Source organism: Drosophila navojoa, chromosome 4, assembly GCF_054131105.1.
Source record: "Drosophila navojoa isolate 15081-1374.11 chromosome 4, UAZ_NAV_1.0, whole genome shotgun sequence".
In the NCBI taxonomy this organism is placed as follows: Eukaryota; Metazoa; Arthropoda; class Insecta; order Diptera; family Drosophilidae; genus Drosophila; species Drosophila navojoa.
Genome location: NC_142892.1, coordinates 4,736,827 through 4,749,137, shown reverse-complemented (window position 1 = coordinate 4,749,137; position 12,311 = coordinate 4,736,827). Strand labels below are relative to the sequence as shown.

General features: G+C 39.2%; 3 protein-coding genes across 4 annotated transcripts; 1 reads left to right on the top strand and 2 right to left on the bottom strand.

The window, feature by feature from the left end:
* Nucleotides 1–1,016: 1,016 nt before the first annotated feature.
* Nucleotides 1,017–2,571, bottom strand: ttm2 (tiny tim 2). The gene has a single exon (XM_018102797.3). It carries the CDS (start codon nucleotides 2,405–2,407, stop codon nucleotides 1,175–1,177), a length of 1,233 nt encoding a protein of 410 aa, XP_017958286.1. The 5' UTR covers nucleotides 2,408–2,571; the 3' UTR covers nucleotides 1,017–1,174.
* A 247-nt stretch (nucleotides 2,572–2,818) lies between these two features.
* Nucleotides 2,819–5,415, top strand: LOC108652469 (ATP-dependent RNA helicase p62). The gene is made up of 5 exons (XM_018102659.3): nucleotides 2,819–3,144; nucleotides 3,210–3,239; nucleotides 3,307–3,390; nucleotides 3,445–4,220; nucleotides 4,286–5,415. Exons 1-5 carry the CDS (start codon nucleotides 3,093–3,095, stop codon nucleotides 5,147–5,149), a joined length of 1,806 nt encoding a protein of 601 aa, XP_017958148.1. The 5' UTR covers nucleotides 2,819–3,092; the 3' UTR covers nucleotides 5,150–5,415.
* On the bottom strand, nucleotides 5,345–9,732 carry LOC108650732 (uncharacterized). Of its 2 annotated transcripts, none has more exons than XM_089259139.1 (5): nucleotides 9,504–9,732; nucleotides 6,400–6,938; nucleotides 6,014–6,148; nucleotides 5,597–5,800; nucleotides 5,345–5,525 (listed from the first exon to the last, which is right to left on the bottom strand). In XM_089259139.1, exons 2-5 carry the CDS (start codon nucleotides 6,929–6,931, stop codon nucleotides 5,497–5,499), a joined length of 900 nt encoding a protein of 299 aa, XP_089115265.1. In that variant the 5' UTR covers nucleotides 6,932–6,938; nucleotides 9,504–9,732; the 3' UTR covers nucleotides 5,345–5,496. The 2 variants fall into 2 exon arrangements, with proteins under 2 accessions (XP_089115265.1, XP_030241837.1); XM_030385977.2 differs by having other exon boundaries at nucleotides 6,400–6,941; nucleotides 9,504–9,730.
* Nucleotides 9,733–12,311: the final 2,579 nt, after the last annotated feature.

The window sequence follows — 12,311 nt, the reverse complement described above, 5'->3', positions numbered from 1 at the left end:
ATATTAAACATGTCGAATAGCTAATTCACAATATGTTTTATCTACAATAGACAATCGGATATACACATATATACGTCATTATATAGAAGACTTAAGACGAAATCCTCAGCTACAATTTAAAATTATAATATATTTTCTACTTTATATTCAGAACGTAAACGAGTATCATGCAGTCAGTTAGGCTGTACTACAACATTTTCACTTGTTATTCCTTGTATTGGCTTAATGCTGAATGGGCAAACTTTTTTAATTAAAAACTTTAAGTATTTTTTTTTATTTTTGATACACATTTATTCTTATTATGGAAGGTTGACCAACATAAAATCAGCCAAAACAAGACTTGTGGGGCAGGAAATTATTGTATATGTATATATGTATATGTATATATATATATATAATATATATGAATCATGAGAACAGCATATATATAATATAACATAGACACAATTTTGATCAATGATAATCATATCTGTAATACAAAATCTATCCTGAACTACACCAAGAGTGCATCATACATATTTACATGATTTCTATATCATATCACGCAATCATTCATGCTCTGGGTTTTACGTCACCTTTACCTCAAATTTATTACATTAGTAATTATATTTAAATGCATCCAGAACTCGATCAATGGATGATTAAAGAACAAGTTCACATGGAGCCCCTTTACTTTCTTGTAATGCTACTAATTTGGCTGCCGCTCATCCTGTACACCCTGAAACGCCAGTGCGATAGCCTGAAACGACGACGCCAAATGCTCCACATTAAGAAATTGCAATTGGAGGTGAGACGGAATCTGAAGCGGGAGCAACTGACGTTCGATGTGGCGCGCAGCATTTTGCATGCCAGCATGATGGAGAGTGGGGCCAGCCGGGTGAGGCAGATAGAGCAGCTGGCGGATCTGCAGAGTCTACATCAGGAGATTAACGGGCAGCTGGAGGAGCTGGATGTTGCGCTAAATTCTTATCGCATTTCCGAATAAATTCAACCCAGTCAGTAAAAATCAAAGAAAATTAACAGTTCTTCGATTTAAGAGTAAATAAATATGATACACATTATTTGGAGAATAATTTGTTAAACCACAACAATGCAAGGGAGAACGTAAATGTCTAAACCTAAAAGGCTGCTACGATGTACGAGTTGTACGTTGTACGAGTTGTACGATGTGCCTTTAGGGCCTCATGAAGCCACGCGACCAGTTCTTGACCATCGGCTTTGGCTTACTCAACTTCTCGAACTCATCCGCCTGCATCTGTTCGGACAGCTTCCGCTGGTTCTCGCGAAATTGGACAATGGGCTCCTCAAACTGATTATAATACTGAAGCACCTCACGTACGTCGTCCACTTCGCTGCTTCCGAGTACGCTCAGGAACGAGATTAGATCAAACAAAGTGGTGTCATCGTCGTTGCCGGACCAACGGGGTATCGAAAATGTGTTGCCCGGATGCAATTTGGTCGAGTTTTTGTCCCAATCGACGACAACCACACGCTTTAGATCACGGTTTAGATTGTCAAGATTCTTCACATGGTGACCCCCCACAAAGTGGGTCGAATCGCGGACAAGCCGGTACATGATATATCCGCTGGGATCGAGAGCGTCGAGCAGTGGAAAAACAGTCATTCCCTGCTCGGCCGTATAGACAACGATCTCGAAATACTTGGAGCACTCTCTCAAGAAAACATCGACGCCTGGACGTTTCTTAAAACGCCATCCCGTTTGATAGGTCCAATCAGGATGGATCAGCAAGTCCTTGACCTCAAGTACCAAAGTGTAGGGCGGCTGAATATACGGTGCCTGCAGTGGATCAGGCAATAATTTTTGACTTGAAGGCTCCTGAATGAACCTCTGAAAATGATTCAACGACTTAAAAGTACGCGCCATGTATTGCTGAATCAATGGCATTGAACTGAACTCATCTATCAATTCGTTTCCTTGTTCATCAAGCGACGGCTTGCCAAAGAAGTAAATTGCCCAAAACGAAAATATCACACCTCCTATACCAAAGACCCCAAACCCTATTTTCATACGCTTCCAGGCCCGCTCCATTTCTCTAAGCTCTTCCTCTTCCTCACGTTTACGTCTGTCCCGGCTGGCCTCATCATCCAGCTCCATGGATGTCTGAGGAAACAATTTCGATAATATCTGCGTCGATGTTTTCTCGCAGGTGGAGTAGCGCCGATGGATCAAATGCACCAGATGTGGTGGCTCCAACTCAGTGAAGTGGAGATTACAACGTGGGCAAACCATTCGCTTCTCTGTGCACCTAATTGCTGCCTGCGTGTGCAGCATGACGCTGCTAATCGTCTGCCATAGGCCGGAAGTTAGCGCCCGTGAGGTGTTTATGAGCTTGCGACTGAAGCGGGTGCCTCCGTACAGCATCCGCCTTAGTGCGATTGGAGTCATTTGCAAATTGCAACGTTTGTCTGCAGATTCAAATAAATGAATTATTTAGATTTTCCAACTTACGAAATGGCCACTGAAAAATTTGACATTTTTGTTTAATTCAGCCGAGGAATTTTTCTTTAATTTGTTGATTTTCAAATGGACACTAATGGATGACAAAAAAAAGTACGCATACTATTACAAAGTATCAAAATAAGCAAAAAGTAAATAATACATATGGTGAATTATTTTTCGAATCGCGCGGGCTAAAGCTGGCCAAAATAAACGCCAGTGCTGCCAGGCTTTTGCTTTCTTATGCTAAGCCCTACCAGATCGTCAAATTATCATAGCCTTGCAGCTGATAGCATCGAAGAAAATAAGAGAATGAAGGACAAACAAAAACAAACTTATTATGAGAGCTACCAGATCACCAAATTATAATGGAAGTGGTAGCTGAAAATATCGAATAAGAAGAAGAAAGCTTATAAAAAACAATACAACAAAGGACAAGTAATTTTGCAAAATTATATTAAAATAGCACAAATTCATATTGCTTAAGTCTAAATATTTGTCTTATGAAATATTTATATGAAGTAGTTAAAGCCAAACAACTCAAAGCGACGAAACAATAAAAGTAGAAGAGGCCCAAGATTTATAATTGGGTTTCTCTTTACCGGTTTGTTATTGAAAATAAAATAAGCTACATATGGCGCCACCTCGGCACAGCGGTTTTGGGGGAAATGGCGGCGGTGGAGGAGGTATGGGTAATATATTTATAATAAATAAAAACAAAAAGCTAAAATACTTTATGCAAATATTACAGGACGATCTGGTTTTGGTGGACATGGAGGTGGTACGTATTAAGTATATAAAAGCTCTAACACTTGAATAAATTAAAATTTCTTAAAATATTATTCCAGTCCGTTCTGGTCGAGTAGATAATCGTTCTCGTCGCAGTGGGGGCATGAATCGTGGAGCTGGTTCTGTAAATGATGATTTTGGAGGTAAGAAATTTAATTTATCTTTATATATCTCAAATAATAAACTTTTTGGCCTAGGCCTGCACATTGTCAATTGGTCCGAGATGCGTCTGCAGCCATTTCAAAAGAACTTTTACCAGGAGCATCCCAAGACTCGTAATCGTTCGCCAGAGGAAGTGGCTGCCTATCGCAACCAACATCAGATCACAGTGCGCGGCATGGCGCCCAATCCCATTCGAGGCTTTGACGAAACATGCTTTCCAGACTATTGCATGAATGAGATACGACGTCAGCGGTATGTAGAACCCACACCCATTCAAGCCCAAGCATGGCCAATTGTTTTGTCGGGCCACAACCTGGTTGGCATAGCCAAAACAGGATCAGGCAAAACTCTCGCCTTTATACTGCCCGCCATAGTGCACATCAACGGCCAGCCGCCCTTGAAGCGTGGCGATGGCCCCATTGCACTCGTACTAGCCCCCACCCGCGAGCTTGCCCAGCAAATTCAGACGGTGGCCAATGATTTTGGGTCCAGTTCGTATGTGCGGAATACATGCATTTTTGGCGGAGCACCACGTTCCAAGCAAGCGAGTGACCTGCAGAACGGTGTTGAAATTGTGATTGCCACGCCCGGTCGTTTACTGGACTTTCTGCAGAGCGGCACAACGAATCTGCGTCGATGTACATATCTTGTATTGGACGAGGCTGATCGCATGTTGGATATGGGCTTCGAGCCGCAGATACGCAAAATACTGAGCCAAATTCGACCGGACCGTCAAATATTAATGTGGAGCGCAACGTGGCCAAAGGAAGTACGTCAATTAGCCGAGGACTTTCTCGGCAACTATATACAGGTAAGTGGAAGTTAGCCTTAGTTAATAATACTATGTAATAACTCTAAAACTCAAATCTAAATCAGATTAATATTGGATCACTGGAGCTGTCCGCCAATCACAATATACGACAATACGTAGATGTTTGCGCGGAGCACGAGAAAGGATCCAAGTTAAAGGATCTGCTGTCACACATTTACGATCAGTCTGGGATGCCCGGCAAAATTATCATATTTGTAGCCACCAAGAAAAAGGTGGATGAGCTGGCTCGTTTCATCAATGCCTTCGGAGTTGGCGTCGGCTCCATACATGGCGACAAATCCCAAATGGATCGGGATAATGTGTTGAATGACTTTCGCAGCGGTCGTGCCAACATTTTGGTGGCAACCGATGTGGCGGCGCGTGGCCTTGACGTGGATGGCATTAAGTATGTCATTAACTTTGATTTTCCCCAATCATCGGAGGACTATATACATCGAATCGGTCGTACCGGGCGCAAGCATTCAACGGGAACCTCGTACGCATTCTTTACACGAAAGAATGCCAAGTGTGCTCGCGCCCTGATTGAGATTCTGCGCGAGGCCAATCAGAATATAAATCCCGAGTTGGAGCACATAGCGCGCGATTCGGGCGGTGGCAGTGGACGAAGCCGCGGCAATCGTGGATCTACCAGAAGTTACAACGGTGGCGGTGGCGGTGGCAACCAGTTTTCCGGCGGATTCAATGCCATGAATGGTGGCAACGGATCATCCGGAAGAACCAATAATTTCAGCAACTTCCGTGGCAGCTACAATGCCTTTAGCGAGGGCGGCAATCACTTTGGCTCGACGAGCAATGCCGGAAACAATTTCAATGCCAACCAGGGCCAAGGCCAAAGGAACTTTGGCTCCGGCTCCGGCGCAGGCTTTTCGTACGGTGGCAACAGATTCTCAAATTCAGCGCGCCATTAAATTTAAGTTGTTGAGCTTATCGCTAAGTTATTATCAAATGTTTTCAACTTCCATTCAGTTCACCTCATCTCTCGTCACCCCATTCGTATTTAATGGCCCCCAAATATTATGACATGAAGATTTTAATCCTCAAAAATGATATATAAATAAAAAGAATGAACGGAAAGGGCAGCTAAGCAAATAATTTAAAAACAGTTTACAAGAATACATATATTAATTACTACATGGGCGCATTGTTATTACAAATCAACAAATTGATATCTTAATGCTATTCATGTTTTGTGTGTTGTTTGTGGATGTTGCTCTAAATGCTATGTTGATTATTTAGTTCTCTCTGCCCCAACGTCTCAAGCCTGAGGCGGTGTATGACGTGCGCCTGGAATTTCAATTGAGTTCAGACTTAGTTATTGGATTGCCTTAATGTGGTTGCTGGCCAAGTGGTATTACCCTTTTCCTTGTGCTTGCGCACTTTGCTTGAGCGAGCGCCGTTGGCCGTATTTTTAGCTGCAGTGCCTGGATCGCACTTCCTAGAGATTGTGCGCACCTGATTGCAACTCTGATGACTGCCATCCTCGGATACCTTCACTTTATCCTCCCGTGTCATTTGGCCAGCCTTGCACTCCGACCAGGCGCCCTTCTCATAACGGCAACCTAAGGTAAGGTAAATGGAGACAGGTGAGTATGATTGTATTTATATATGTGTATATATGAATTCAAACTAGAGAGATCACAAAAAACAATATTTGCATTTAGATTTATGTAGGGATTACCCTAGAAGAGGGGAGTACACATATTTGTGTATAGTCAAAAAACTCTTACAGTACTTTTTGAACACACCTCGCTTATAGCTTCATTGGCACCTACCTTTGCATTTCTTCTGTACGGTGCGCGTGGGCAGACAGCTGGACTCGCCCTTTCTCAAGGTCATCGTACGCGTGCGCGTATTGGTCTTGGCATCACAGTCCGTCCATGAGCTTGAGACATAACGACAGCTTTGTCCTAATTGAAAAATATATATTATTTACTTTAATTATTGCATGTATGATTACATGATATATAATATACGATTGGAATATGCCTTAAGACTTGCTATTAGATTATGGATTATTTGAGGTCTATGGAAAGTATTTTTCAGAAAATTGTAATTCAATGGAGACTATGCAACTTTTTTGTAAGTTGTGAAGCAGGGAATCTCTTTTCATTCAAATCCATTTCAAACAGTTGCCTGAGTCTTTAAACTTTGCACTTACCATTACCTTTCTCTGATGCCTTTGCCTTCGCTCCCGATCTCTTGCTCGCACGATGCTTATGCTGATGCTGCTGCTGCAGCTGTGGCTGCTGCTGATGATGATGATCCTCGCCTTGTGGCTTTATCATGTGCCGCTGCAGCTGCAGCTGCTCCTTGCCAGCCGCTGCCGATGATTTCTTGGAGCCCGGCTTGCGAGCACCTACCGCATCAGCGCGTTGCATCTGGTTATTCGACTTGTTCGACTTCCTGTTGTTCTTCACACGTTTATTTCCACCCGTTGTGGGAGTCGTTGCAGCTGGTATCAACTTGTCCGCGTCGGCCTCGCGCGCTGCACGCACCATCACATTCCCGGAGTAGCTTTTGAGGACCAAGCTGGCGCCGCTGGCCAGCTCCGTCAATGCTGCAGCATGGTTCTTGCCACCACCACCACCACCATGATGGCCATGGCCGTGACTCAATGATGTCTGCAGCGCCAATGCAGCCAACAGGCAGGGGACCAATGCCCGCAGAGTTATGCGAGTTGAAATCAACATTTCAGACCTGCTGGAAATATGATACGATGTTAGATATAAAGCTAATGAGCGTGATGATGATGATGATCGTAATGATTTCTGTGAGCTCCAGGTCTTTTCGATATCCATGAAACTATTTTAACCAGCAAGCCCATAAATTATACGAGATTTTCTAAAAATATTATTCATTAGCTAAATCAAATGTGTTTATAAAAATATGGAAATAATATTATTTATCTCTTATATCTCATTGCATCAGAAATAAGCCAAAGGAAATCATGTTTGCTGCACATGTTCAACAGATGTGCCATTATAGGAATGTTTTTATATGGATTCTGCGCTGAGCAGCTGCAGATGGATACCGAAAAAATCATTTGAATTTCAGAGGAACAATTTCAGTTGTTCATATTTGAGTTGTGCAAATGAAAATGATACTTGAAACTTGACTAAGTTGGGCTTGTTTACTTAAAGCTATACCCTCTGTGCTATATACATATACATATATATTTTCTCTCGCTCTGCATCCATCTCTCTCTCTCTCTCTCTCTCTCCCTGTCTCTTTCTATTGAAAGTTGTTTTCGGGTTAGGCCAAAGTTTTCAACTTTGTTGACTAGTTGCAAGTGCAAATTGTAAAAATGTTTTGTGGCCAGCTCTAGACTCTGGCACTTGTTCTCATCGTGTTCTGTTCGTTCGCTCGCTCGTTGTTTGTTTGCTTTAAGTTGTTGCTTTTGTTGCATTTGGAGAGTACTTAATTTATGCTTTTGTTGAAGCTTCAATGTTTTGGCTAGAGCCATGTCAAATGTTTTTTAGCTGAAATTTAGTTTATTAACTTTTTTGTTAACAGCCAAGGAAGAAGAAGAAGAAGCAGCAGCTCAGTTGGGTGCGTTGTTTAAGCTAAATGTTTTCATAGTTTTTCACATAAAATAGATAACGAGATGTAGCAAAAACAAAAATTACTAATTAGCAAAAATGAAATATAATAGAACTTTCAATAAACGAATAGCTTCAATGCAATATTGCATATAAACTTAAAAGCTATTTTGACATATTATAATTTTATTTGACTTCAATATATTATATTTATTTATATTTTTTATTTAAAAAAACTTAATATTTAATTTAACATTTTTAAATGATTTTTTATTAGTTCGTCATTTTTTTTTTTTTTTTTTTTTTTTTTATTTCTCATCAAATTTATTCATTTATATTTTTAAATAAATATTCGGTTAACTTCTAAATTCTAAAACATGACAAATGCAAAAATATTTTATGCAAATTGTTTACACACAATTAGCTTAAAACAATTTAGAATGCTTTGGTCGTAAGTGCCCCACTAGGAGATGCTTGTACCTTGAACCCAGCTCGAGCTGCCTTTTCAAAACTCAAGCTTCTATCACACGTACACACACACACACATGCATACATCTATGGCTGGCATGATTCGAACTTTGTTTTGTTTATTTTGCCGCTCTATTGTTAACTGGGCTGCCTGTTTTCTTTGAAACTTTTTAGGACTATTGAAAAATTCACAAAGCATGAAAAGCACAACTGTCTTTTGCCAATATCCTGATATATATACATACATATATGTAAATGTACATATATGTACATATATGTATGTATGCACATGTGTTTCTCAATGGCCTTCCTCTGCCTCTTTTAACTAGATTCCAACCCATTCATGTCTCCAATTGGCCTTCCTATTGTTGCTTGGCCTTAATGCTTTCCTCTCCATTGTCATTTTACCTGGCCTACGGCAGTTGCTATCGCTATCCGTATTGGATTACATGCAAGCCAGAGAAATCTCAATGCATCGATAACTTTTTTGTTTCGACACCAAGAACTTTCTAAGGCCATGAAGAAGGCCATGAGCATTGCGTTTGTTTGTATAACCAGATGAACGTCTATTTTCTCTTAAATAGGCCAGCGATGATCGCGCTTGCATTTGATGCAGTTGGTAGAGCTTTTGTATGTTTACTTTATGTACAGTGGGCGGGGTTATAAAACAGGTTGATCTATAGTCTCAGAATTGACATGTAGGGTTCTAGTTTTGAAACAATAATGTATGGAGTATTATTGGTTTGGCGATGATTAAATTGGCTAAGATTCCATATTGGGGTATATACATACATATATGCATATTTATATATGTAGGTATAAAATTTTACATTCCAAGTCTTATCACAAAATAAATACATTGGAAATCCTCATATTCCTCATCTAAAAACTTTATTAGCACATGGATACAGTATTTATGTATAATTCCAAGTGCTTCCAGCAATATACTCTGTTCTTTTTATGAACGAGCATTAACTTAATTTTTAATGCAACATACATACATATTTCAGCTCATATCTAATCCAGTCAGCTTACATTAATTCTACTTCGACTTAATTCCTTACAAAAAGTTTCTTCCAGTTTGTTTTCCAGTTGGTCAAATTTTTTTTCATTTATTCTACTCAAGAATTTCTTGTTTTTTTTTCTTTGGCGCGCGCACCTTTAACAACAACACACACAAACGACTCCAGAGAGAATGCGAAAGAGAGTGAGGAAGAGAGAGAGGTAGATAAGCACTCAAAAGGTTCACTGTTACCTGATGTTAATGCACTCTGTTAATGTTTTGATTTTGTAAAGCTTTAAAACTCAATTAACAATACTATAAAAATAATTATTAGTTTTATTTCAAGACGCGTTGCCGCTGCCGCTGCCACTGCCGATCGACGTTGTCCAGAGCTGAGCGAGAACTGAGTGAAGCTGGCGGCGACGCGACGCGACGCTGCAACAAGCAACACACTTGAAATACGAGAGGCAACAAAATAACTCAGCTTGCCACACACTCACACAAACACACACGCAATACACTGAGCGAAATAGTGAGTGAGATGAAGGCGAGATTGAGTATGTATGTATGTATGTATATAAATATAGGATTATCTGTAATGATGAACAATATTATATCTATATGGTTTATATATTTATATATATATAATAATGTACATACATATATATACATTATTCTTATCTGTAATATTTGTTATTGTAGTGCAACGTCCCAACAAGTGTCGCCAAGCAGCAGCTGCAGCCTCTATTCGTCCATATGATTGATGGAAAGTAAATGCATATTATTATTGATAAGACCAAAGACATATACATACAATTTATTTATATAAATAAAAACTGCTTCAATTGCGCTGCGCTTATAATAAAATCTTGTTAAAAATAAGGCAAAACGCAAAATCCGTAAGAACTGATCAAAATAAAGTCGTTGAAGCTAAGATTCAAGAAAGCCTAAAATATATATACATATAAATGTAATACTCTGCCAGCAAAGCCATTAGTTTCATTTATCTTATCATATCAAATAACACAAATATATATTCAAAATAAAAGTCAACACCTTTCTCTTCAACTGCAATTTCTTTTGATATCGCTTCTATTTGAAATCCTATACATATATACATACATACATCTGTACATATGTATGTATGCATGTCCAGCTAAGAAAGTTTTACTGCACGCTGAGTACGCAATTGTGTAACAGCAGCAAGCAGATCCAGATCCACACATACTTACGTATGTATGTATGTACATATGTACCTGTGCATGTAGGTATGTGTATGTGTGTGTATGCGTGCTCAGTACTCTCTATGCCATGCAGAGATAGAAAACAAGTTTTTGAGTGAGTTTTTGCTTGAGTGGGTCAGAATCAAGACAAATTCAACGTCGCCGGCAGAGTGCAATGTGGACATTGTTTTGGTGATACAAGAAAAAAAAACTTTTCAAGTGGTATTCGAAAGACGCAAACGGTCTGCAGCCTGGCAATGAAAAGCAAATTAAAAAAAATTTAAAATAAAAAGAGAAGCAAACAAATACATAAATTGAAAATAACGCTGATCTTGATATCATAAATACATATGGAAAACAAATAAATGTATCTATGTACAAACGAATGTAAATGCATTATACAGTAAACATACATACATACATATGTATGAATGTGTGTGTACTATATAGTTTGCTGTTAGAAGTCATAGATTGTACGGCAATAAGGCTGCGTTATAAATTCATACATATACACATATGCACACACACACATAATTATGTGATGTGTATGTAATTTTTTTATTTGCTTCTTTGTTTACTTTTCAGTTTCGTCTTTTAATACATATGTACATATAAACATATAAACATACATATGTCCATTGCATTCGTGTGTTTGCATGTCTGCATATACATACATATATATGTATATATGTATGTGTGGCTGCCTGTTTTCGAAGTATGTATGTGTGCGTTTGACCAGTCGCCAGAGAGGCCAGAAGGCTGCAAGTTTACAGACAGCCGACAAGATTTGTTTGTTTATGTGCAGAGTTCGCGTTTTCCCAGCAAAGACCGTAAACAACTTGGATTTGGCTTTAAAATTCAGTTTACAGTATGTTGGTTTCATTCCTTTTTTTCTGTTTGCTGGTTCTTTTTCTGCGCATGAGCATTCACCTTCTACTGCCTATGCTAAAATATCCATTTTTCAGTCTCTCTCTACACTTGCGTTCTCCTTTTGGACATGCTCTCTTTGCTGCCCTGTTATGCTATGCTCTCACGCTCTCTTTGACTTTACTTGACTTGTCGTGCTCTCGCTCTGCATTTGTCTTACATATTTGCTGGGAAATTTCATCTCAATTGTTGATGTGTGTTGATATGTACCTTATTTTTGCCCGGATTTTTTTTCACAGGAATTTTCTTATGCCAGATTATTATGGGTGTGCGATAATTTATGAGATCTTTTAAGAAGTTATTTACTTCTGCAATGAATGACAATAACAACAATATGCATATGCATATGTGTGTATGTATGTATGTGTGCAAAAATGAAGTCTTTCTTTCTGCTGACACACACTTATAAATATGTGCACATATGAGTGTGTGTATGTACATACATACACAGTATGTGTTTATATGTAGTCATCAATGACTTCTGACGCCATTGCTGATTACATTGTTAATGTGGGAAACGGGAACTTAATGAGCGTGTTTTACACAAATATGCACATATGTATGTATGTATGTATGTATAAATAAACTTATATCCATTCATACATATGTATGCACATATGTATGTGTGTATACGTATACTTGTAGCTTTTACCCCAAGCAAATTTACCAATCGTCTGTAAGATGACGCGGTTAAACATATGCGACATACAAACATTTTTTGCCGAGGCACAATCAAATTCAACTGCAACTTGATACCGACCCCACAGTTCATGCTGATATATGTATGTATGTACATATGTACGTATATATATTATGTTTTTTGATGACTCTGCTGTTTACTCAGTTCTTTATTCACACTTCTCTACTCTTGATTTAAATGCGGACGCTGTATGTTTCGCAGTTCCATATT

Bases quoted from the DNA above. Each gene is read 5' to 3' on its own strand.
- ttm2 (XM_018102797.3), bottom strand. From the start codon at position 2,407: ATGACTCCAATCGCACTAAGGCGGATGCTGTACGGAGGCACCCGCTTC.
- LOC108652469 (XM_018102659.3), top strand. From the start codon at position 3,093: ATGGCGCCACCTCGGCACAGCGGTTTTGGGGGAAATGGCGGCGGTGGA. The intron at 3,240-3,306 runs GTACGTATTAAG...ATATTATTCCAG, and splicing joins TTTTGGTGGACATGGAGGTG to TCCGTTCTGGTCGAGTAGAT. The intron at 3,391-3,444 runs GTAAGAAATTTA...TTTTTGGCCTAG, and splicing joins TGTAAATGATGATTTTGGAG to GCCTGCACATTGTCAATTGG.
- LOC108650732 (XM_089259139.1), bottom strand. From the start codon at position 6,931: ATGTTGATTTCAACTCGCATAACTCTGCGGGCATTGGTCCCCTGCCTG. The intron at 6,149-6,399 runs GTAAGTGCAAAG...TTTTTCAATTAG, and splicing joins GGCATCAGAGAAAGGTAATG to GACAAAGCTGTCGTTATGTC. The intron at 5,801-6,013 runs GTAGGTGCCAAT...ACCTTACCTTAG, and splicing joins CGTACAGAAGAAATGCAAAG to GTTGCCGTTATGAGAAGGGC.